This window comes from Cyanistes caeruleus, chromosome 5, assembly GCF_971803275.1.
Source record: "Cyanistes caeruleus chromosome 5, bCyaCae1.hap1.1, whole genome shotgun sequence".
NCBI lineage: Eukaryota > Metazoa > Chordata > Aves > Passeriformes > Paridae > Cyanistes > Cyanistes caeruleus.
In genome coordinates this window covers 59,991,139-60,017,811 of record NC_141705.1, presented here as the reverse complement: position 1 = coordinate 60,017,811, position 26,673 = coordinate 59,991,139, and the positions used below count along the sequence as shown (strand labels likewise).

General features: G+C 42.8%; 1 protein-coding gene across 1 annotated transcript; it reads left to right on the top strand.

The window, feature by feature from the left end:
- The first annotated feature begins 36 nt into the window (after window positions 1–36).
- Window positions 37–22,992, top strand: LOC111928865 (glycerol-3-phosphate acyltransferase 3). The gene is made up of 12 exons (XM_086889600.1): window positions 37–268; window positions 10,156–10,228; window positions 16,016–16,286; window positions 16,758–16,832; window positions 17,329–17,418; window positions 17,612–17,705; window positions 18,120–18,235; window positions 19,328–19,383; window positions 19,842–19,927; window positions 20,354–20,482; window positions 20,958–21,037; window positions 21,853–22,992. Exons 1-12 carry the CDS (start codon window positions 128–130, stop codon window positions 21,977–21,979), a joined length of 1,338 nt encoding a protein of 445 aa, XP_086745726.1. The 5' UTR covers window positions 37–127; the 3' UTR covers window positions 21,980–22,992.
- Window positions 22,993–26,673: the final 3,681 nt, after the last annotated feature.

Genomic DNA, 26,673 nt, shown 5'->3' with positions numbered 1-26,673 from the left:
GCCCCGGGGCAGGGCGGAACGGGGCGGGCCGGGGGCGGGCCAGGACGGCCACGGGCCTTTAGGGCCGGCGGGAGGCGGCGCCGCCCGGTCCCCGCTGCCGGCGCTGGCGTCGTGCGGCCCCGCCGCCATGGAGGTCGTGTGGGCCGTGGGGCAGGTGGCAGCCGTGTGGTTGGCGGTGGTGCTCGGACTCATCGTGCTGCCCTCGGCGCTGGGCATCTCGCTGGGCATCTCCGAGGCCTATATGCGGGTGCTGGTGAAGACACTGGAGGTAGGCGGGAGCTCTGGGAGAGAAAGGGGGTGTCGCCGGCCCTGTGTTCCCCGCGGGGCTGCGCCTCGCTCGCTTCCCCCGGTCCCAGGGGAGCCGGCGGGCCGGGCACGGCTCGCTCCGGTCGAGGGGTGCGAGGGGCTGGATATCCCCGAGGAGCATCTGTCCACTCCGGTTCCAGCTGTCTCCTCCTGTAGAGGAGAGCGGGTGGGTCACGTCCTGCCTGGCATCAGCTCTGCCCGGCTGTAGCGTCGGGCTTAAAGGCGGAGCTGGAGATCTGTGCTAATTTCGTGTAGGCTCCGGGGTGGTCTCCCTGAACCCGCAGGAGAGCGGAATAAACCTTGTTACCTAAGGCTGTACCATGGCCTGGGCGAGGCTGTCGCTGCTCGGTGGCAGCTGTGCTCCACCTGGGGGAAATGTTGCCGGCTCATGCTCTCGAGGGGTGTAAAAGGTCTGGTGCTCAGAGACGGCGGCTGCCATCCAAGTTGAGCACGTCCAGCACCTCAGTTGCCATCTGCCCCTAAGTTCTCAGGGATAGCCAGTTTCTCGCAGAGAAGCTGCTTTCTGTATATTTAATACGCGTGTGAAAACCGTCCCTCTGAAGCTCATGGTAGTGGTGAGGGAGAGTGTTTTTAAATTGTTGGTGGGCATGATCAGATTTAAGTACTTATGACGTGTTTTTCAGGGAGGAGGGGCACCTAAACCAAGGAAATAGCTGTAAGGAGGAAAAGTGAAATGCCTTACAGGACAGTGACCGTGCAATATACATCAGTATCTGACTATGGAAAGTAGATTTTATCTAATTTCATCTTGTTCTTCGAGGTTTTCAGGCAAGCCTTGTTCCTGTACTTCGGTGCCTGGCTAAAAAAAAAAATCCACCTATTAAATCAGCATTTGTTAAATGCATTTTAAGTCAAAATGTTTTAAGGCTTTTGGATGAGAATGAATCTGATCAAAGTACTTTCTGGGACTGTGAATGGTGTCAAGATTACTGTTGAGGAGAGAAGATGCAGTTGATAGTGGAAAAAATGATTTGAATAGCAGAAGCTGAGGAGGCAAAGATTACCGAGGCCTGACAGAGCAATCCAGATGGCCTAGTGAGATAGTATTGTTTAGATGACTTGCCTTCACCTGTGAATAACCACAATTTGCATTCTTTATTCCTAGATCATTAATCATTATTTTTAGTGTCATCAAATGTTGCAACAGAATATTTTGGGCAAAATTATGGGAAAGTATCTGACAGCATATTGATGATGGTTAATTGTGAGAGCTCTCCTGTTGCTTAAGGGAGGAAACAATGACTTATCTTGCAATATTTACCATTACTTTTGCATGAAATACTTTCTTGAGTTGCATGCTTCTCAATATAATAATAATTGTATTAATACATAATTATATTGTACATGGATTTGATATAAAATAATGTATATATAAAAGAAAAGGCAATGAAAAATTAGAAAGTATTTTGAGAAGAATCAGCTAAGTTGGACTTGCTGTGGGAGAGTGAAGAAACGAAGAAACTCAGTCCACCCAGGTATTCTGCTTATCTCAATTTGGCATTGTTTTGCCCGAGAATTTGTCCTCAGAATACTTGCATGGGGATAATCCCTGAAAGGAAGTGATTTGTTGTGGGATGTCTCCTCTTCCTTGGCTCTCAGGTCTGTCTTGGTTAGAAGCCTGACAGAAGCGGATTGTCTGCAGCCAGGTCCAAGCAGCACCTGCAAGAGCACCTGAAGACATGTAATATCTAAACTGTGGATATTAATCAGAGTAATATCAGGAAAAGTGCTGTATCCTTGCATATCAAAATTTTAATTAAATTATTACATTAAAGTAAATTAAATTGTTTAATTAATTAAATAACTTGTAAGGGTGTATTTCTTTTTATAAGGGATAATTATTAATGACTATCAGGTTAACAGTGAAATGTGCTTCTAGCTGGGTGTCTGAGACTTCTTGGGATGTTGAATTGCGTGTGTGTGTGTTTCTCCTGAGAAGAGTTTTTTGGCTCTGTGAAGTCACAGGATGCTGCAGTCTCTGATGGCTGAGGCCTTTTTCAGCAGAGCGTTAACTTAATAACTTCCTTAAGCTTCCTCTTCCACTCCCAGCCCTGGATCTCCCCAGGCCTTTTCCCCTCTTTCCCAGGAGGAGAGTGGGCTCTTGCACCTGCAGAGTGTTCAGTCAGGATGCTGCTGCTTTTGTTGCCTCTTTAATGGGCCAGAATACAGGTACAGTCTGCAAAGTGGTGGCTGTTTGTGCATCCCTGCTGATACCCCTTTGCTCCCTGGCTTTGCCGGTTTATTTCCCACGTCTTGGCATAGCTGGAAGGACACAGTGACTGTGGTTTGTTTCCTACATGGCCTACGTTGTCAGCTTTATGAGTCAATCTATTTTTAGGGTCCAAGTCTATCCATAGTTCAGGGACAGTTCTCGTTGGCTGTGATACCTCTTCAGGCCATGTCAGATAAAACAAGACATCCAAGAATGACTCTGTGGTGTTCAGTTATTGCATAGGCTGTGGGATGGAGCAAGCTGAAGATGATGGGAGGCTTGTGCTTGAACTTTTTCTTGCCAATTTAAAAAAACCAACTTTTTCTGCTTGTTTCAGGAAGGCAGAAGCTTGTTCCTGGTGCTGGAATCATGAACTGAGAAAAGGGAGGGGAAAGCTCCTTTAGGAACAAATTGTTTTTGTACTTTGACCATCTGACATTTCTGACAAGGGACATCAGTTGGTGCACAATAGATTTTTCTCTCTGCTCAGCTGCCTCAGCAAGTCCATGCTGCTAAGCAAAACGCAGCATGTACAGATGAGGATGTGCTTTTGTTGGGTTGCACTTGGCCCTTAAGTACTGCACTAGGGATTATCAGCTTTATATGGATATATTTTATTCCTATGTGAATGTATTTTTTTTCCATGTGATAGGGAAAATGATTAGAAAGTTGTGCTGAAGAAGTACATCAGACAGACCACTTCCTATTTGAAAGCTTGCTTCCCCCATCATGTGGGTATTCCTGAAAGTGCATTAGCTTGCTTCTGAATTGCCTTACCAAACTCGGCAAACTTTTAGGAGATTGTTCAGTTTTGCCTGTAGCTTTTCTTCCAGTGTTAATAGAAGGATTTCTGGCACCACGTTAGTATGGCTTTTTAAAATGTGGGAGTACTGCTCCAGAAAGATCTCCAGCAGCTGTTTGCCCCTAGGAGGAGCTAGTCTGGACTACTCACCTGCTGTCCTGATGCTTGTGAAGTCACTTGCCACAGAAATATTCCCTACTGCTGAAATGCTGAGGACTGTCTCTTGCAGTCATCACAGCACGCTGCATTGCTCCCTGTTTATTTTTCAACATCAACAGATAGTTTCCAATTTTAAATTTAGTACATCTTTACCTCTTGGTCTCATTTTTGCTCTTTCTTAATTCATTGCCTCTTGTGAACTCTTAATATGATTTGGGGCCCTGCAAACATGCCATTGGAGCTGTCTTGCCAAGCACTGGAGAATCCAGCCTTTCAGCAAGTCCTTCGTCTTACAGTGAGGTCCATAGAGAAGCTACTAGAGCAGTCACAGAGGATCAGTTTCTCTATTTCCATCAGATTGTGGAAAATCCGGAGGAGTTTGGACTGTGTGTCGATATATTTGGCAGGAGCAATGAACCCCAAAAGTGATGATCTCTGCTTGATGGATTGCAGTTCACCTTGTTAAATACTTTGTTTGTTTTTTTTCCAGTCTGCTGGGCCTTTTTCTGGGTGTGTCTTGCTGCCTGAGACAGTAGAGTTAGCAGCAGCAGTCTGTACAAACTGCCCTGCTTGCGCTTTTCTAATGGGAAAAATTAGAAAAGGCATGCATATTAGTTGCAAAATGCAATGCATATTAGTTGTAAAATATTAAGAAAGAAGAAAGCCTGAGAGGAGTGAGGTTTTTAGGTCACATTTGTGTCAGGAAATAACCTGGCTATTAACTAACATCACATTATTGTCTATTTCTGGACTAATGGTTTGTTGATGACTGCAAGCACTTTTAGTGCACTCCCCAATCTCTTGAGGCTTTTTGTGGGGGCTTGCAGTGAGCAGAGAGAGTGCTTCTTGTGTGGCTGGTTTTGCTGGCTGTAATGCACAGCAGATGCTATACTTGTAGGTGTTTTTCATGTCCTGTAACTGATCCATCAGGGTTTAACAGCAGCCCCTTGTAACAGAAGCAATTTCTGATACCTTGTTATGCTGCCTGTAGGGAATGTATTTTTGCTGGAAAAGTGTAATATTATTCTGTAGGTGGGCATTAAGCCCAAGTTCCTTGTGTTGCAGGTGACCTTGGCAACATGCATTGCCCTAGATATGAGGAAGAAAAAAGACCTCTCAGTGCCTCTGGTAAAACTGGAGATCGTGGCTGTGCAGGGCAGGTGGGATGGACTTGTCCTAGGTATGCCAGGCTGCAGCTTCTTCCCATGAGTCACCATCAGGATTGTGTGTGGTACTGGGTATGAGGGTGGGGAAGGGAGAAGGAGAGGACTTAAGCTGATAAATAGATGAATCATTGTGGGCTTTGACTGCTGCTTGTGTAACTCACTGGCCTCAGCAGCAAGCTTTGCTGACTAATGTCATTGCTCAGAGTCAATGAAGGCCCCTGTCTGTGTAATTGGAATCCTTCAAGGACTCTTGGGCAGGGGAGAATCCGAGAGCTCTGAAAGCTGCCAGCTCAGATGGTAATGAGAAGCCTGTCTTGGAGACATGCCTGATGTGAATGATGCACCCTTGTTTACAGGGCTCACACTGACTTTTGGAATAGTATTAGCAAATTTTGTGCAGAATCTTGGATTAAATCCCTGGCCTGTATTAATGTAGACCCCAGTCCGTTGAAGGTTTTTATGTATGTTTACCACAGATATAAAAATCAAGAGTCCTTGCACATCAATATGTTTGTCAGAGCTGGGGGTTGCCCTCTGCTGTGGTTGCATCAGTAATTAATGCACCATATTCCAGATCAACAGATTGGAGATTCCAGATTCTTGTCTGAAACTGCTCTCAATTTTACAGCATGTGAACACTGTTAATAAGCAAATGCTGTTAAAATAACAGCAGCTGTATTCAGAGCTTGCCTTGAAGTAAGAGTTTGTGAAACTGCTGTAAAAGAAGCTGCTTAGCATTCCTTTTGCTGATGCCATTGGTGTTATCCTGTAAAGCTGAACTCTTAATTGCTCATTGGATACCTGTCCACCAGGAAGGACTTGCTATGCAACTCCTGTGTGCAGAAGAATTTGGGAAGCTCCTTGGAGGCAGTGCCAAGGGTGTCCCATCAGAATGAGAAGTGCACAGGAGATGAGAGGGGACCTTTTGCCCTGACTTGGAAATGATTACTCCTCTTGGTGGTAGTGGTGTTCTTGCTTCACACAAAACAACCCAATAACTGGCATGCAGATTTTGCTGTGTTAAACGAAGTGGCATTGTGTGGGGTGTGCTCTGCAATCTTTCTGAGGTTTAGAGAGACTCCAAGGAGGAGTGCTCACCTAAACTAGCACATAAACTTTTGTCTCTTATCTGGCAGTGCCTTTAAAAGAGGAACACCAGTGGTCTGTCTCCATGTGATTGCAGATTTGAGTAATCTCTCCCTTCCAAAAAATTATTAAACACTGTTAAGTCAGAGGTGATGTAAAGGTGGTAAATGAGGTGAAAGGCTAAGCCCCATTTCTTAGGGGAGCAGGGCAATCCTCTGAGGTGTTCCTAATGATTTGTCTTTTGATCCCAGCGAAGAATATCTAGAGGTGCTTTCATGAAATGACATGTCAGGCTTGGCTTTGGAGATAGTCAGACCTCAGAGGCAAAAATTGCACTTTTACAAGAGATTTCGAAAGCCCTTCCTAACTCCAGATAAGACAGTTGGCAAATAGACAACTATCTTTCCTCAAGTACTGCATAGGTCCTCTATGTGTGGCAGTTGCTTAGTGATGTGTAAGTGAAATTGATCTTTTGGCCACTTTGGACTTTTCTGAGGTGCTGATAAGTTAGAGGCCTTTTCTCAGAGGATAAGGAAGGAGACCTTTTCAGGGGAAAGTTGATGTTTTCCTTGCCTAGTAAAGTGTGTTATCTTCAGATTCTGTATTGTGTAATTAAAGCATCCAAGCTACTTTCTTGTCAGCAGTTAGGATATTAAGGTTTCAAAATCAGACTTCTGGTGATATTTGTAGTTCTGGGATCATGCTGGTTTCTAACTTTACATTTTCAGTCCAATGGGTTGCCCTGCTATTTTTAATCTGTTCAGGAGCCTGGTGTTTTATACTTTATACTAAAACCACAAATCTGCACCAAGGTCCTTGGGACTGCCAGCTCAGCACCAGCTGGGAGAAACCACTTAGATTTGTGCCAGTGTTACTGAGAGATCCAAAAGAGATGCCAGTCTGCTTTTTGCTCATTTCCTGAATAGAAGGAATGCTATGGCTTATAATTGCTTCATGCTTTGATCTCTAATATATAAACATGTTGTTTTCCCCTCTTGTGGGATGGATCAGCTCACATTGTGATAGCTCTTTGTAGCATAACGTCCTTCAGCATAGGAACCAGCTGAGGCAGCGATGGATGACACATATCCCTGACTAGCAGGAAGGAAGGGGAATTACTCACATTACTGTGGGTGGTGTCTCTTGTTTCCCAGCCTGGATATAAGCAAGCTTTTAACTTGATCAAAATTGAGATTCTGGTTTTGATGGTAGTGCCTTTAATTCAGGTGCCTGAGAGCTACGTGAAAGAATTAGATGTTAAGTAAAAATTTCTCATTTCTTGCTCCTTGGTTGCTGGAACATGCATCGTTTTTGGAAATATGATGGAATTGAGGTAAGAAGAAAGCGGACAGAGAACTTAGAACTTGTTTTCTCTGTCATCTGGTAGATGTGGGTCCTTAGGAATGCCCAAATGCTCCTGAACAAGAGGGGGAACTGGTCTCATCATTGCCTATTTTATTAAGTGTGCTTAAATCCCCTGAGAGTCCCGGCATGGAATGTACAAGTGTCTCAGCCACTGACTTGTGGAGCAAAAGTTAGCTGTTCCCTGGAATGCACTCTGCAACCTTTGTACATGTTGCCACACTGGCATCAGGCTCATGGCAGTGCTCCCATCTTCTGGGAGGGCACAGGTAGTTAGCAAAGGGAACTGTCCTCTCCAGGCTTTCTCTTTGCCTCTGTTCTTCCATCCCCCAGGTGGGCTGCTGCACCTTTCTGGAGTTAGATGGACCTGAGGAGCAAAGGTCAGACCACTTAGGAAGAGGGATTGCGCCTTTCTGAATAGGGTTGATGAACGCATCTGAGGAATAGAAACTTGAGTTACATGACCCTGTAATTTCTCTGCTTTGGGAAGATTGCACTGCCTCCTTTGCATACCAAAATGTCAAAGATACTGCAGTACAGGAGGGTGTTGCAAGCTTTTGGGCATTACAAAGGGCTGTCTCAATAACCTGTGTCCTCATGATTTGTGCTGAGGCTCAGGCTTTGACGCAGTCTAGCACAAACCCATAACTGCAGGATTTCTGTAGCAAGAGCTTTCTGAAGGGAGTGTTGCATTCCCTTTCTGAGCACCAAAGTGTTCTTCTAGGTTTTGATTATCCCTTTGAGAGGATTTGAAAGATGAAATTTTATTTTTTTCTGCTGGTGTGTATGGCTGCGACCATTAGCCAAATATGCTCTTGTTCTGTGTGATAAGTGACTTACCTGTTTGTGGATATTTTGATTTGTTGAATGCAGTGGTTCAGGTCTGGTCAGAAATGGTTGCGTAAATGGGTTGCCTCTGCACCCTAAATCCTACATTCCATGGACAAAATGTAAAATGACAGTGCTGTGAATTGGTTCTTCCTTGATCAGTGTTTTGATTTGGTATTTCCCAGAACTTTTATGGTCACAGTACTGCTAAGAATAATGTGTAGCCAGAAAATTACTGAAAGTATTTGAGTACTACAGAAAGAACTGAGTTATTCCTACAGTTAAAATTATTTTCTGGAAGAGCTATTGCCTTACCAGCAGTAGAGCTGAGAAAATGAATGATGATATTGGCAGGGTAGGTTGTGATTCAGCAAAACCTGATACAGTAAGCCATACTGGTTCATACTGGGAGGTTATTTGGTGCAGATAATGCTATGAGTCAGGATGCTGACCTTTCAAAAGGAACTGTATCTCCATATGTCCCACAGCTCATTTGGGGGGGAAAAGTGGAAAATGCGTGGTTTAACATGAGGCTGTGTCCTTCCTGTGCAGACCAAGCATTATCTGTATGCTCTTACAAAAATACACCTTTGATACTGATTAAGCTATTATGATTTGAACAGGATATCTCGATCTTTGATATGAGCTTATTTCTCCCAGGTGACCTGTCTGTCTTGAAAATGCCAATTATAATAGTGTTCCTAGAAATAGAAAGGAGTTTTGTGGAAGAGGAATTGATGTGCATAATGGGGAACTACCAAATCAGCCTTCTTTGACTGAGCTTTCCATCCCTTAACAAAGCTGCCATGTTGGGAAAAGGAAGGATTCAGGCTAGAAGGACTACTTTTGATGTCACAGACTTTGGGATGGAAAAAGGATTATAATTAACCCAGTTAAAATGAAGCCTGAGATAGAGGGCTATATAAAAGCTCTCTGGTACTGAGTCAGATGGAGGTCAAGAAAGCCTTCTGCCCTGAGAAGAGGTTAAACTGGCTCCAGCCTCATCAGTGCTGGAAATGAGACAAAGTCTCCTCTGATGTGGTTCTGCCAGAGGCTTGTGCAGGATCCAGGGAAACTTTGACACTCACTGGAGACCACAGCTTACCTTATTCCATATTTCAATCTAATTTTCTCAGGCCACTCACAGTAAAAGAGCAGGTTAAGCCCAGTGAGCTGGCAGCCTTCCCCAAGGGCTGGGGAAGGGGCTCTCTGTAGCTCACCCTAAAGCTGGTGAATTGGCCTGTTTTGCTGCTGCTCAGAGCTTCAAGTGAAAGCTGAGAGAGGTGGGGTTGTTCAGCCTGGAGAAGAGAATGCAACTGGAACACATTGCCCAGAGAAGCTGTGGACTCTCCATCCCTGGAGGTGTTCAAGACGTGGCTGGCTGGGACTCTGAGCAACCTTATCTGGTAGAAGGTGTTTTTGTCCATGGGGGAGGGGGTTGGAACTCGGTGATTGCTAAGATCTCTTCCAACCCGAACCGTTCTATGATTCTGTGAAGACGCCAAGAAACAAGCAGTTGCAGAGTCAAAGGAAATATCAGGTTTGCTCATCTTGGAAAATAATTGAGTGTGATCCTTTTTGGGTTGAGTCTGAATTTAATTGAAACTTCCCATGACTGCAAATGCTTTTTTTGTATTTTAGTGAAATCAGCTGTGTGCAGGGTTCAGTTTCACTTAACCCAGTTAGGACTCTGTTTTTCTTGTTCTAGTATGATGAAACTACTCTGTAAAAGGACAGGCTGGGTTGTGATGTGTCTGTCAGCTTTGTGAACATGTGCTGTGTGTGTCCTTTGTCTAGCTCAGCTCCTGGGGCTTTCCATGCAGTCTGGACTAGGTGGCTGTTGTGGCAGTAGCAAGGCTGACAGAGGCCTTTCAGGCTCTTGGTGGCTGTGTACCTGAACTAGAACTGGAACAGGTGTGGAGCACTGAGTTGGCTCTCTAAAGACTGAAAGAAGAGTTGGGAAGTACTGACTAGCACTGAGTATTGTTTTGGTTTGGTTTTCAAAATTGTTATTAATTACTCTGAGTTTCTTCATAAGAACTGTATATGGATTTGGGTTTGTGGACACATCTGAAGAAGATGAATGATGAATACCTGGTGAAGATGTTCTTTGAAAATCACATGTTTTTGGCTAACCGTTGGTTTTTTTGGTGACTTTTTTCCTTAAGAGAATACTACATTTGTGAAATGAATGTTTTCTTTCTTTTCAACAGTGGGCCACTATCCGGTTACAAAAAGGTGCCAAAAAGCCGCAGCCACAGGTGCCACGGACTCCTACTGCTAATGGTGAGAGCTTAGGTTAAAGTCACACTGATGAGACTAATGTGATGTTGGAGTACTGATGCCTTCTCAGATGAAGCAGTTAGATGTGTGCACGAGAGAGCCGGGGAAGAGGTGGCATGTTACATGCTCACTGAAAGTCATGGTTTTTCCTCAGGCTGCTGCTCACTCGCTGCCCCAGTGGGATCGGGGGGAGAATTGTAAGGGTAAAAGCCTGAAAACCCATGGGTTGAGATAAAGACAGTTTAACAGGGAAAGCAAGTCTCACACACACAAGCAAGCAAAACAAGGAATGAATTCCCTGCTTTTCCATGGACAGGCAGGAGAGCAGGGCCACATCATGGGTAGCAGTGACTTGGGAAGACAAACACCATCACTCCAAATCTCCTGCTTTCCTTCTTCTTCTTCTTCCCACTTTATATCCTGAGCATATTGCCATATGGTCTGGAAGATCCCTTTGGTCACTTTGGGTCACCTGTCCAGGCTGGGTCTCCTCACACTCTCCCAAGCACCCCCAACTTCCTCACCAGCCTGGCTGTACAAAAAACAGGAAACCCCCTGGCTCTGTAAATCATGCTCAGCAGTAACAAAAAACATCTCTATATTATCAACCATGTATTCAGCACAAATCCAAAACACAGCTTCATACCAGCAACTGTGAAAAGAATTCACTCTACCCCAGTGAAAATCAGCACATTATATATATAATTGTTTTGCAATGCTGCTGGCTAGCAAATGGTTCCTGCAAAAAAAAGTACTGCTTTTACTGGCTTGTACTGAGATGAAAAATCAGGGGATGAGGAAATTAAGGGTATGAAACAACATGAAATTTAACAAAACAAAGTAGAGCTTAAGATGGAGACTGTTCTCAGTTGATGGAAATTTTTGTGTTTAAATATGAGGGTAATTTTCATCTTGAAATGTCTTTACCCTGATGCTTGCAGGGTTTCTGGCCAGCTATCTCAGTCCTAACAGCGTTGGAGTGCACTTAAATATTCTCTGAAGAGATCTGAGTGTTTGTTGGACAGCACTTTTCTTTCCCAAGCTCAGTACTTTTTCTGTGGTAGGACTGCAAGTTGAAAGTGTGTGGTGGGCTACTTGTCTTCTTTTCAGTCTGCTATTGACCTTTTACTCTCTGGAGTTCATATCAGTGTTTGCAAAACTTCTTACACTCACTGTCTGTAGAAAGACAGCTGAAAAGTTGCTTCATCTTTCTTCCTTTAGCCTAGTTTTGAAATTAGTTCTTTGTATCTTAACTCATACTGTGTGTGAGTTGTGGTAGACTGTAGTAGGTCAGAGTTGGCTTTAAGACTTTGGAGCCATGAGAGAAATCTGAGCTTGCCCAAGAACTAGGAGAAGGCTGAACAAGGCATTGCAGCCAGCACTTGGTTTCCTCCTGGTTCCTGAATGCTTCAGTTATTTAACTGCTCTGTTTTGACAGCGTTTGGCAGCAGTGTGAGTGTTTTTCTGTGTCTTCTCTCTTTAGGCTGCACAGCTGGGAGCAGGCCCAGCCTGCCAGTTAGCACACAAGTCAGTTTTTACCTGAGCCTGTGGATTAGCTCATGAGAACATGATCCAGTAGTGGAGACTGAATTGCTGAACTGGGTATGTGTGTTTCAGCTCCAAAGGGATATCCTTATCAATACTGCAAACACTGGGATCATGCTATCTGCAGGCCAGGCATGGAACTGGCTTCCATGGCAGCAGATGCGTCTGTCAGCGTCTGTAATAGTAAACTGGAGGTAGTGCACAGCAGCTCTGAAAATGGGTTGCCTTGCCTAATTGCTGACTTTCAAGTGGCTGAGAAAAAGTACATCCTATATCACTCACCAGTGTCCTGAAAGTTGTGGGGATTTTTTGGGAGGAAAGGGGGAAGGCAAGGTTAGCTGTCCTTTCAGCTAATTGTCAATGACATGTTGTCTGCTTCCCAGGTTGTCAGTGATGCAGGAAGATACCCTTTTGCTTCCTGTAAGGCTGATGGTGCCCCATCACATCATGGGCCAGTGAGAGGGCAAGAGACCCTACTCTGCTGCTTTAGCTGCACAGTAGGAACTGTCATCCTCCTAGACATCTGATCATTCTTACACACAGTTATTTCTTCTCTAGTAAAGAGATGTCAAGGAAGAGAGGTGCTAGCTAGTAGTTTGTTATTTGAACTATCTTTAAAAAAAAAAAGAAGCTACAGATAGCTATTTCTCCTGTGTGCAGCTGAGTGGTGTGTAGTGTTAATACATGCTGTGGTTCAGAACCTGTGTTAAGTGTACTCCACTATCTGAAGGATAACAAAAATGGCCTGAGGTAATTCATATAGATGATTGCATGCAGGCTACATTCAAGCAGCCTTTTGGATGGGGATACACAATCACAATGGTAGCCTGAAGCCCTTTTTAATGTCCTTTGTATACCTGAAATAAAGGTTAAAACCTTTCTCTGCTGGAGGTGGCTCTTTCTGTCAGAAAGAGTCTTAACTATCCCGTGCTTGAGAAAGTATGGGGAGACATGTGGTGCCAAGCTATGCTTCATATCTTGCTCTTGGGAATTTTTTAAGCATAGGAGTAATGGACTTGTGATTAGGAGCTCCTGGCTGTGAAAGAAAGTACTTGAGGGCCAGGGCAGGTGTAGGTCTAACAGTATGTTATATAAGTTGGTGTCCCCTGAGGTGACAGAACATGAGCAGACTGAGGCCCAATTGCATTATGCAATATTTACTGAGGGAGGAGAAACTCCTGCTGATAATGAATTATAGAGTAGTTGACTAAAACAGGTTAAAGGTAAATGTTTTTGTGTGTGTATGCACTAATGTGTAAGTGCTGAAAGGATGTGTGTATTAGATTTTACATCTTTACTGACCACCCAGCCAAAACTAGGAGGTGGGTCAGGATAGGAGGGAGCACTGCAGATGTATGTGGCAAAGGCAAGTTTTCCTGTTCCCTGGCAGAGCAAAGATGGTCCTCCCCACACACTTTGAAATTGTATCCCTCAGTAAAAAAAAACCCAAAACAACAACCCCCAAAGAAACCCAACCAAAAAAACCCCCCAAAAACCAAGTGATCATTATTGAGGAGACACCACCTTTCTCTGCAGCATTAAATCCAGTGTGCATCTCTTGGCAGAAAGGGCAGTGAGTTCCCCTGCGTTCGTGGTGTGATAAAGAGTATTTTCAACAGAAATTTAGCTGATACAGTTATGTGGGGCATTATGTGATGCTGTCACCTCAAGATCCTTCTCTGCTAGAGGGCAGTGTGTGCTGGACCCAGTGGTAGCTCTTGGCTGAGCAGGTGCTTGGAGGGCAGGTGTCTATCTCACTGCAGCTGGATAACTAGCTCTCAGCTTTCTGAGTGGGTGCTGGTTGTGTTGTCTTCAAGGTGGTGGGTTTAAAAAAGACAAAGATATTTGATAGTAAGATATTTGAAAATCTCTTATATGCAAATAATGTTGGTAGTATCTAGTTACTACATAAGTAGATACTACTAAGGAGCTAATTGCTAGATACTGCTAAGTGGATCTAGTTACTGTGTAAGTAAGCAGTGTCAAATTTGAGCCTAGTATAATTAGTTGACTGGAGTATGGGAGCTTGAAGGCTTGGGACTTGTGCTGCAACACTGAGAAAAACAGTGACTATGGCTTTTTTTTGTTGGCTGAGCAAAATATTTGCTGTACTCCTGTGTACTGCTGTCTTTGGCAAACTCAGCTCTGCCCATGGCCAAGGGATTAAAGGCTGTTAAATGTGGCTTGTGATTACAAAAAGGCTAAGTACATCACCAGAGCAGTGTGTGTGTAATTCTGTTCTTAATACCTTCTGTTCATACTACCTTTACGTGCTGCTGAGATCTTGGCTTGAGGTAGCTGTTCCAAGGCTGCTGTCCCTGATGCATGGGGGTGTCATGTGACAAGCACAGTGCAGGCTGATGAAGCAAGACATGGCAGCCCTCCTATCTCAGCTTGCTAGCAGTGTGATAAACTTGAACCCTGGGCCAGTTCCTCGGTTCCAGCTGAGAAGCTGGAGCTAGATGGGCCAGCTGCTTGAGTGGTGCTGAATAAGGGGGAAGGATAAGGGCTGGATAAGGAGGAAACATTCCCAGCTCTTGGACCTGGAGACAGGGGTGGTACTTCTTTTATTGGTGCTGGACTGTTCCCCTGGTCTCTTGCCAACAACCTTTCAGCAGCATGGAGCAGACAGGTTGGACCAACTCACCTGGATATTTCAAAGTTTGGAGATTTTTTGAGTGCAAGAAAAATTGAATCAAAAACTAGAGCTCTAATTTGGGTTTAACATATGACATAAGCGTGGTCCATTTTGGTGCATGCTCGTATAATTAAAATCCTGAAGAGCGTGTGGCTTTTTGGGTGTGCCGTATTATTAAGGGTTTATATTTGTAGGCTAGTGATAGGACAATGCAGTGAGGTGGCCTGCTGGTACAACTGGAAGTTGTGGCTGCCAGGTTCCAAGCTGAAGGTGCCAATAGGTTTTGTTGCAGTGTTGTTCTTCTTTAGTGTTTACCTTAGTGGTTTGTGGTACCTGTATCTTTGAGCTTCCCGTGTTATCCCATATGTATGTATGTGCGATACGAAGATTTTCCATATCCCTTCTAATTTAAATGTTACAATTATTGGCACAGGAAATATATTGAGAGATTTTCTGCTGGCAGGACTTCATTGGAAGGAAGATTTCCTACAAAAAACACATCCTATGATGTGGAAAATTCCTAGCAGCTTGATGAAATTGGGTGCTGTGTCCTTTCCTATTTTTTTATCTCAGCATGGAAAGCACAAAGATTATGTAATTTATCAGAGGGTGTCTGACAGAGTGGCAACCTGAACTTGGACTTCTGTAATCAAAGTTGAGTGTCTCAGGGGATGGTTGTTCTGGTTAACTGTTACTCTAGATTTCTTTAGTCATCAGTTTCTGGAGCCAGACTTGCTTACCAGTAAGCAGATACTTGATCTTTGTTTGGCTTACACAATTTGTTCTTGCCTTTGAAAGCTCTGATGAAAAATTTGCGCTTATCAGACCATAAGCTTAAAAAATTAAAAGGGTGGAGGAAGGGGAATACTTGTTTGCACTGCAGTTCTGGATGCTCCAAGTTTCTCTCCAGTCATTATGTAGTCAGAGCTCAGCTGAAACAGCTGTTAGTGCTGAACTAAATTAAGGCTCCTCTAGGCACAACTTCCTTTGACATGGTGTTTTGGAGTGTTTTTCTTCGTTTGATTTTAAGTAAAATAAAAAAAGTTGTGTGGTCTGCCTGTATTTACAGAAAATATTTGTCCTGTGAAGGCAGGGAGGTGTGTTCGGTTCAGAGCTGGTCCATGCACAGTGTTGTGGTCTTGGGCTTTGGCAGTGTTGTGGCTGTGAGACACCAGAATGTCAGACAAAAGATGGGAATAGGGAAGCCTCCATAAAGGATATTGAATGCCCTTAAGTACACAGAGTACAGAAGGAAATTGAAAGGCCAAGGTCTCACTTGATTTCTTGTGAAAGCATAAGAGAGTCCTGGATAAAGTTTGAGTTGAGAACATGCCAGATGGTGGGAAAGGGTTTGCCTCCTTGCCTCATGTTCAGTAAGGTAACTGTACTTTATACAGTTGCTACTCACTGTACTGGTGTAAGGAAGGGGAGCTAGAAGTGACCTCCTGCAGGGTATGCTGTGTTCAACTGCATAGCTTCTCTTGTCCTAGGAGGGGCTCTGACAGCAAATTTGTCTCCTTGAGTAATACAGAGTGACAAGTGTTCTGGAGGGTAACTGTTACATCACAAAACTATTTTCTCAGGTGGTTACCCTTTTCCTTCCCAAGGTATCATTGAAAGAGATGAAACGCCTATGGAGAAAGAAATCGCCCTTCTGCATCGAGCAGACTTCGAATTCTCCCACATTTTCTACTTCTGCAGAAAAGGGTTTGAGGCCATTGTGGAGGATGAAGTCACTCAACGATTTTCCTCAGAAGAGCTGCTCTCCTGGAATCTACTCACAAGGACTAATGTCAACTTTCATTACATCAGCCTGAGGCTGACAGTTGTGTGGGTCATTGGGGTGATAGTGCGGTACTGCTTCCTCCTGCCCCTACGGTAAGCTCTGGTGCTGAGGGGTTTTGTCAGCCTGGGAATGGTTAAATTTGTGTTTTCTTGGAAAATGTCATCTCAGCTTTCTTTAATTAAAAAGCAGCACTGGCAGCTATAAAATATTAAGTTGCTTAAAGGCTCCTTTTATGTAAGAAGCCCTTACTCACTATGGAGTGTAGAGTAGGCCTGGTGGTCATCTTTTCCATCAATGCTTCCCCTAAGTCCTTGTGTATTGGCAGAGCAAATATAAGCTCTAAAGCTCCCTGACACTGTGTGTGCATGGGAGTATCTGGATCTGCTGCCCTTGCTACACCATGACTTTAAAAGCAATAGGTCAGGGAATTGCCGAGTTAGAGAACTGCCTATGTCAAGTGTCTGAGGAGTAACTGAATTTCTTTAATCTCTTTCCTTTTAAAGGGGAAAAGTGATATTACAATGAGCAAAGCTATTTAGGTTTAATGTCTGTTTTGTCTGTAGCTTCACTCTCGCTGCCATTGGGATTACGTCAATGATTGTGGGAACAACGGTGGTGGGACAGCTGCCAAACGGCAGGTAGGTACTGTGTGTGAGGAATCAACTTGCCAAATTGCATCAGTGCAAACAGCTGAAGATTAGGAGTGGATAGATTTTTACTTATAACAGACTACTGATAGTCCACCCACAAATTTGTGGACCTTGTTTTAGTGGCATTTTGAATTTGGGCTGAAGTTGGGTTCTTGTCAGTCTTGGCACTGAGGGTGATGATTTTCGATGGGTTCCTTCTGCTGCCATGAGATATATTCAAGTGGGACATTGTAGGGCAGGTAGTAGTGTTGGGATGAAAAATACCCAGGAAAGAGAAGGCAGCCTTGCCTAGCTAAGTGGTGCCAAGAATATGATGTATCTTGGCTGAGCTGCTGTAGCAAGTGGGTGGTAGAGCTGGGAATATCTCTCTGTGCTCCAGAATACCAGGAAAATTTCAGCCCTGAGTTGTGTTGAGTAGGCTGGAGAATATTGCATGTGCATCTAGCTGCTTTCCAGGATGCTTCAGATGTCTGCTTTCTTTCAGTGTGAAAAACTACCTAAGCGAAGTGGTTCACCTCACATGCTCCCGCATCCTCGTCAGAGCTCTGTCTGGTACTATCCATTACCATAACAAGTGAGTGAGCAAAAGTGTATATATGCTCATGTGCATGTGACATCCCATTGGAAATGGGGACTGCTCTCTCCTGAGTTGCATGTTGATGTCACACTAGAGGCTGACTCACCTGACAACTTCATGGACCTTTTTGGTGTGTCATGTGGTGGTGCTTAGTGCACTAGTAGTCTAACAAAAATATATGTAATTGCAGGGAAAACAGACCTCAGAAAGGAGGAATTTGTGTTGCCAACCACACATCACCGATAGATGCGATCATTTTGACAAATGATGGATGCTATGCAATGGTATGAGGAGATCTAAAATAACTGCATCAGAGGGACCAGGAGAGGGAAGGATTTTGGGGTATTGCTTGTGGACTTCAGTACTTAACTTTCACAGCAAATATGTTTGCTTGAGCACTGGTCGGTGGGGAAAAGTGTAAATTGTGCTGAAATTGGTCTATATTATGTTCTGGAGGAGTTGTCCTTGGAATGTCAATGCCAGGCTCTTAATCTGTTGAAGTACCTAAGACAGGCTTCCATGTGACTGTCTAGATTCTCTCAAGTGAATGCATTTTAACAGTTCTGTGGTTATTGCTCAGTCCTGGCTTGCAGGCTCCCAGTGCATTTGGGTTTGTTGGATTTTCTTGGAGGGGTGGAGAGGAGGAAGTTCTACCTTTCAGGTGTCTCAGATACTGATGTGCCTTTCTGGGCTTGCAGGTGGGCCAGGTTCATGGTGGGCTGATGGGCGTTATCCAGCGAGCCACAGTCAAGGCCTGTCCTCACGTCTGGTTTGAGCGCTCTGAGATCAAGGACCGCCATCTAGTGACAAAAAGGTGAGGTGTGTGCTGGGCTGCCTCCCTGGAGAGGCATCAGGCAGTCAAAGACCTGGATTTGGGAATGAGTTGCAGGGCTGGTGTGCAGCCCACTGCATCACACAGAATGACCTGAGTGTGCTTGCTTGTGTGGGCTTTGGCGCAGAACACTGCGGTCAAACTGTCAGGCTCCCAGGTCACCAGAGAAGGCTTGAAACACATTTATACATCGTGTCATGGTTCAGACCCAAGGCTCTGGGAAGGTTTGGATTGCAGACTCTCACACAAAGCATCTCAGTTGGGAAGGCATCAGCATAATAACTAATGTCTGATGAATTCAGGTGTGTATTTTTGAAAGGGTGTGAAGGTACTTAACTTATGTTACTTTCTGTTGAAGAGAAATAATGATGGTAAAATTACTGTGACAAAATCTGTCTCAGTTTCACTGGAATTTGTGAGCTACTAGAAATAAATAGCTTTATTTATTTGGGTGAGAGGAAAAATGTCTTGTTATAAGAATATAAGCTGTGTACAAAAGTGGTTTTCTGCAGGATGTCACCAAAAGCATACCCATGAATACAGTAGTACAGGGATAAAAAATATTCCTTATTTGTAGAGAACTTTTTAGGTTAATTTTGACAGGTCAGCTTCTTCACTGGCTTATTGGCCTCTGCACAACAGGACAGTTTTGCCAAGTTGTCCAAGTGTTATTCACGTAGTGTGAGCTGTAGGCATTTCGAAGTCCCCTTTTTAAGAGATATGCTAAGTAGCAGAGGCTGGATGGACTACTGCATTAGTCAGGTTTTTCTTGAAGGCTGAGATGATCAGAGTTAGTTGGACTGGCTTAATGGCATATAATTGTTAGCTTCTCTGACAGTCATTAATGAAGTAAAGCGGAGGAAAGAAAACAGGATATTATCTCAGTGTAATGTTCCAGGAGCCTAAGGGATGGCTGGCACAAAGCTTCAGTTTCTGTAGAAAAGTACAAATTAGTACTAGTCCAAGGCTTTGGTTTCATACATTTGTAATATATAGAGGTATTTTAAGTGCACCTGCCTGGGGAAAGAAGAGTGGAAAGAAATTGTTTTTTAAGCTTTCCTTCTGCTTCCACAGACTCAGGGAACACGTGGCAGATAAAAGCAAGCTCCCAATCTTAATTTTTCCAGAAGGTAAGAAGCTGAACTACTTATGTCCATTCAGTGCAGATGTCATCCCTGTTCTCTTTTAATGGCTTCTGCTGCTCAAATCTGTCTTCACTCTGGCTTCTACTTTGTTAGGTCATTCCTGGTTTTCATCTTTAATATAGGATGAATATATGAATATATATGGAGACAACACAATGCTGTCCCTGAACGTTGCTTCTCCTGGCAGAAGAAGGGGAAGGTTGTTTATTTTGCCCTGAGATTATTAGTTTGTTGTCCTACAGATTAAACCTCAGCACTGTGCTTTTTGTCTTGCACACCTTCTGGCTTCATTCAAGGAGTCAGTTACCAGACAAAAGTAAGCAGGGAAGAGATGCTTAACTCAGTGAGCAGCAAATGCAGGCCCTTTATGGGTAAGACCTATACGTGGATGTTGTGTTGTGCTGAAATGGCTGTGTGAAGCAATGACTTTCTCTTCTGGACAGGCACCTGCATAAACAATACATCTGTGATGATGTTCAAGAAGGGGAGCTTTGAAATAGGAGGGACAATCTATCCTGTTGCAATCAAGGTAAATGGAAATAGCTGGCTGCTGAATTTCAGAGTTTGGGGCAGGTTTTTGTCAGAGGGGCAGGAAGCTGTCTCAGTACAGCTGCTAGTGAAAGCACAGTATCTCTGGCAAGTGGGTGCATGCTGTGGATGGTTCCTGGAGAATAAGTGGCCGAAATTAGAGTGAAGTCTCTCAGGCCTATAGAGCCTGGCTGTTAGGCCCTGATGGGGTCAGCTTCTTCATCCAGAAAGCTGGAAGGAAAAGAAATCCAGCTATTCCTTCCCAGTGCTGAAGGGAAGCTTCCTGCCTCACAGCAGACTTAACTCTTTTGGCTGTTCAGGTAAATGGGTGACATCTACTGCTGGTTCTGCCATGTAATTCCAGGTCTGAGAGGCTGTGATGGTGTGGGGAAAGGCTTAATCAATTGTTTTTTGTGATCTTTTGCAGTATGATCCTCAGTTTGGAGATGCCTTCTGGAACAGCAGCAAATACAACATAGTGAGCTATCTGCTGCGAATAATGACCAGTTGGGCCATTGTTTGCAATGTGTGGTACTTGCCACCAATGGTTAGAAAGGTAATCCAGCATCTGGTTGCTTGACTGCTATTTAAGAACTTGATTGTCTGCAAGTGCACTTTTACTCTTTTTTTCCTTCAAAACCTCTACCCACCCCATGTCTCCAGTTTAATACTGGATTTTTGTCAGTGCTGACTGATACATGATTTGACTCGATTTTTCCTGATGCAGCTTGGCACCATCAGCAGTGCATCAAATATGCAAAGGATAGCAGTAAATGCAGTGCTGTTCCCAGTAGCAATAATGGTAATGGTCCATCTTGTTGAAGAAAATTTTTCTCCTAATTTCACCACCCTAGAGGAAAAATGAGTTATTATCACATGGGAAGATCAGATTGTGATGTTGGCATGATAAGGAATGAGTTGTTTGGCAGTGAGCTAATTTGATGAGGCAGCAGATAAAAAAAAAAGTTATGAAAGTTTGCTTCAATTGACTTCTCTCTGCTTTGATTATGTTGAATTTATGAACCTTGAAGGAAGATGAAGATGCTGTTAAGTTTGCCAACAGAGTGAGGTCAGCCATTGCTCGCCAAGGAGGACTGACTGAACTCCCCTGGTGAGTGATGCCATACTTGTTAGATCATAGGCTATTTGTGATTAGTTTGACTGATAGGTGCTTCCCTCCTTAGCTTTGTGACATTCAACATCATTTTATTCCACTCAGGGAAAACAATGGATTAACAGCACATGCATGTAATTGAAAGTAGATGTATAAAATCTTTGGAGCATGTAGCATACAGTGAGTTTCATCTAAAGGCTTGATGCTTTTGAAGTAGGTCCATTCACAGTCGTTTCTCATGTTGAGATTAAGTAGCAAAAGTGAAGTTTCTTGGCAAATCTGATGAACAACAAAAGATAAAACAGGTCTTGAGGCCTTATGCTCTTTCTGATGTCCTGCCTCAATAAGTAGCAGGATAGTGCCTAGATTTCATATGACACAAATTTGAGAGCAAAATTCAGATGAAGAGAATGGGAAAATAGATTCAACTATGAGACCTAGCCCTGAATAATGTAAGGCAAAACACAACCGTAGTGTTGCAGAAGATTGGCTGCCTCTGCAGTCTGGGGAAGTAGCATCCCAGATTACCAAAGATTTCCATTCTAAGTATAGCCTGTTACCAGCATTAACAGACTGCTTTAATTGGCTGAATTCAAAATTTGAACTGCATAAACTTGATGGCTTAAGGCAGAGGTTTTAATAAATGTGCTTAAAATTGAATGTTAGAGAAGTTCTGAAGAAAAGCCTTTAATAATAGTAATCATTTAGATTACCTACCTTAATCAACTGTAGTGTTTTAATGTAATGCATAGTTTAATAACAATAACCATAACAGCCCTGATGGTTTACTGTTCCCTCTTGCTGTGTTCCAGGGATGGAGGTCTGAAACGAGCAAAAGTCAAAGATACTTTCAAGGAAGAACAGCAGAAAAACTACAGCAAGATGCTAGTGAGAAATGGATCAGTAGGAAGCTTGTCTGCAGAAACTGAGTCAGACTGAATTGTGGTTCTTGAGAAGTTACTTTGCACAACCAGCCTTTGCAGGAATAATGTGGCTTTTTTAATTAAAAAAAAAAAAACTGACAAAAAATAGAACAAGAAAACAGCAAAATCATTTATTGTGTGTATGCATATTCTCTGTGTGGATGGTGAAGAGCTTGCCAAGGGCAAGTGTCTCTGTGTTCCTCTCTGTTCATTCTTTCACTGTCCAGCCCCCCTCCATCTTCATGTGATGATGAAGCTCCTGGTATTCCCAAGCTGAATGCCTGCAGAGTTGGAAGATGAAAAAAACACCCCAGTTTTTCTGAGTTTGTAAGGATGAAGGGAAGTACACTGAACAGATGCAGTCAGGACACTGGTTGTGAAGATACCTCTTGTTCATGGTACTTCGAAGGTTTAAACATAACAAAATTTTGTCTTTTTTTTTTTCTCAGACTTTTTTTTGTAGATATCTTAAATAACATGCTTATGATGTGATCAGAACTGTAAGACTGACTTTTTGTTAGCTTGCACCTGGATGTGCAAGGAGGGAATGGAAGCAAAGGCTACAGAGACCCTACAAGTTGGGAAAGGAGCTGCCCTGTCCAAAGTACAGACCATGAACCATGAGCAATTTGGTTGCCTTTTAACATGGTATTGCCTTTATTGGGAACTGCTGCCTGATGGAAGATAAGGGCAAGTCCTCAGTCTCCCTGTCCATTGCTATTGTTGAAATTGCTTTCTTGAGCTCTGGAGCTGTAAAGGTAAGGTACAGTAAGGGTTAAATAATGTAGGCTATAACAGATGAATTTTTGTGGATTGTCAGGAGTGCCCATCTGCGAAAATTATTGTTAATGGCTTGAAGTTCTCAAGAGAGCAACTCCAGAAACACATTTTATGTTTCCTGGACTAGCAATAGCTATCACAACTATAAACATAGGATCCACAAGTCAGCTTTGATATGAGACATGGCATGTCAAAATCTGCAATATATTGCTGTTTGAATGTAATGAGAAATAAATTCTATATTTCTAATGGGTCTTGTGTTGCATTACTACTGTTCTCTAAATCAGTATAATTGAAAAAGTTACAGTTCCTGAGATCTTAACATTGGAATCATGGAAACTTCAGCCACCAAGATAAAGGGCCAACTGTAGTTGAGTTCTACAGATTTCTACCCTGACTTTCTTGCCTTTTTACCCTCTCCTTGCACTCTAAGGTGCATAGATGGCTTGGTGTTTATCCTTGTTTTAGAGTAGGAGGCAGGCTCATCTTGAAATTACAGCATGAAGTCATATCAGGGAGACTCAATGAATCTGTAATTAACTGGGAAACAAGAGCTTCTAAATTTTCAGCTGAGTTAATTTCTAAGTAGAGTTTTAGCAATGAGAAATTAAAGTTAATGGTGAAAAAAATTACTGTTCTATAAATCAAAATTTAAAAATCTGCTAGAACATAGTCTCCCAGAATAAGAGTTCCTGTTTGCTGTTTTGCATTTACATAAGGACAAATACATAGGGAAGTATTTTTGGGTTTAGCATGGCAGGCCTTTGAGAAGGAAAATATTTATGTTAAAAGGGTTGGAGAGGTAAGTAAGACACAGCAAAGGCTTTTTTGCTTAATGTGAACCTAGTTCAACTGTGGTCTGAGTTGTTATTACTGTTAAGATGTCATATAAGCTTTGGGCTACTGAACATGTTTGTCATAATTTATGGATATTAGCTGTGAGCTTGAACTTTCCTGGATTGCACTCACAATAGGAAGCTTTGTAAGGACAACTCTTTTAAAAACATGCCTGTCTGTTTCATATGCATACACACATGAAATACAGTTTAGGTAACACATTTAATCTACTCTGTATAAGTATTGGGGATATATATTTTGAAAGTTTCTTATAAGGTATAGATTATGTATTTCTCTGCAGATGGAACAAGAATTGTTCTGGTTGAAGGTTTAAATATATGATTCCTATGAGAACCTTCACAGCCTGTTTACAGGCCCTCTGCTTTCTTCCTGCTTTTGGAGTTGATCATCAGTAACTGAGCTGCAGTGGTTTTTTGGATGCTCTGTTAGGTGCATGTATTTACAGCAACAGGATTGTGAGCTTTGACAAAAGTGCCCAAGGCTGCAGTTTTCTTCTTGCTTAGGACAAAACTGAATTTTAAGGCAAAAAGCTCTGCTAAGTTAAAGGGTAATGACAAGGTAATCCAATGACACTATAATGAAATGTCTGACAAGCCAAAGGGAGTTCTGTGATTTAATTACAAATAGTCTCCACTGAACTGATTTTTAACAAAATCTGCCTTATTTTGTGGGGAATTTGTCAAGGAAGTGTGTAGATTTAGCTGTATGAGTGGCACTGGCCATGAGAAGAGGCATCATGCAGTCATTTCTTAATTGAGAATATGTAGGTGAATAAGCTGAGGTTTCTTGAGTCTGCAGCAGCTTTTACATCTTTGCTAAGCAGAAAGTCCTGTGTGTTCTTTGACTCTTGGTGTGGTTTATCCCCAGACTTCTCACTTAGCTCTGAAAATGTATTCAGAGAGGGGCAGTGGTGATAACTAATAGGTGGTTCTGGACTGTGTCCCAGATTTGTTACAGACATGAGATCCACATGCTTGGATTGGTTTGATTTTTTAGTATGGAGAAGTATTTTTATAGGGCAGCAATGTACACCAAGATGACTAAAGCAGAGAGACAGTGCATAGAAGGTGTGACTTGACTCACTGCCAGTTAGGCCTCTCTCTACTGCCCTTTGAAAGCTTTTTGTACACTTTTTCCTTTCCCCCTGACAGATCTGGGAAATGTTGCAGCTGTATTGGGTTAAATGAGTAGAGAGAGCTCAAGAAATCAATGGTTAAACTGGAAGTTTTAGTTTCTGGTGCTGGGCACACAGAGCATTGAGTCTTATTCTAAGACCTAAGTACATATTTTTGTTTAGATTTAGGGAAAGACCTTTGAGTTTTGAGAAAGGTTGTCCCCTTTTAAGCTCTGAGAAAACTCTACAGGCCTTGGACAGGTAGGTGGTTTTAAAGGTGGTGATGCAATCCAATTTGAATGTTAATAATTATTTTTCTGCTGCTAAAATCTGTTTTTTCTACCTTGAGCACAGTGGGTATAGCCAAGGCTTCCCTTATAAGCTGTTCTGACTCTAATACATTAAATGTATGAAGGCTGTCATTATAGACAGCTCCTAATTGACATGAATGAGGCTAATGAAAAAAAATCAATTGAGAGTTTTTGGAAACTTGTTTTAAAAATCTTTTAAAAATCTGGAAGTTTCTGGCCCAATCCTGAAATTTAAGGTCCCTAAAAATATCTTTGTCTCCCTTATTACTGAAATAAAATGATAAAATATAAATTGATGAAAAGATCTCTAAAGATCTTTTAAAGATGAAAGTTAAGGTTTAGGTCTTCCCTCAGTATTTATCTGGTCTAATTCATAGAACACTTCAAGTGTCAGACAAACGTGATTTATTCCTGCTCTTCCTTATTTTAACCTGTGCTTCTCAAGAACTGAGCAGTCCTGATACTACCAAATTCTTGCTTAAGGAATGGAAATTATTTCAGACAATAACAAGATATGTAAGGAAAGGGTCAAACCCCCAGAAAGACACAACTAAGGTGAAAGCAGACTTTGGCTGTGAATCCTTCTCCAAGGTGTTAATACTAATGCTCTGGAATGAGTTCCTAGTTCTGATTTTCTTGTGGATGGTGGACATAAAGTAGCCATTGGATAAACAAAAATATTTATCAGTACAAGCTCTAAGGAAGTCTGATTTTATATGTAGCTCATATAGTGCCTCAGCTTAGACTGCAAGCTCTGATTGAAGCTGTGTCACAATACAGTGTTATCACAGAATGATTTGGGTCGGAAGGGAACTCAGATGCTTCCAGGGTTGGGGCTTCTACCACCCCTCTGGGAAACCTGTGTTAGCATTTCACTACCCTCACTGTAGAAAAATTCATCCCTATCTGTAGTCTAATTCTACCTTTTAGTTTAGAACATTACCCCTTGTCTTATACCAAACTAAAGTCTCTCCCCATCCTTGATGTAAGCCTCCTACAAATACTGAAAGGCCGTCACAAGCTCTCCCTGGGCCCACTGCTCGAGCTTGTTCAGGTATCCCATCCTCCAGGTGTTTCAACAGCACCACTCAGCTTGGTGTCATCTGCAGATGTGCTGAGGTGACACTGGATCCCAGTCTGTCATGGATGAAGTTAATACTGGTCCCGGTACATCCCTCTGAGGTACAGCACCGGAGCATGATGTAGGCCAGGATGTGCAGCAGAACAGAGCTTGACTCAGCCCTGTGTGAGGATATGCAGTTGGACTGAGAGCTAGTGAAAGTCTTGAGGATTTCTAATATTTGTTTGTGTGACAAGCTGGCTGCTCCAGTCTAGTAATGAGGGTGAATTCTTCGATTTTGTCACAGACGTGTTTTTGGGTGCTGCTGTGCCCTGAAGAATGTGGCAATGCAACTACCAATCCTGATTTTTTCCCATCAAAAAGGGTTTTTTGTTTCTCTGAAATGAACATCATAAAAACAGAAGAACTGTGACCTCAAGAGTCAAAATACAGACTCCAATGATTGTTCACTGTCTTCATCTTTTTATTAAATTTTTCTGAGGTTCTTTTTTTGCTGCATAAAATCCATACAAATGAAATACAAGCACAGTCAGTAAATAGTAATGAAAGGGTAAATGCATTTTTCA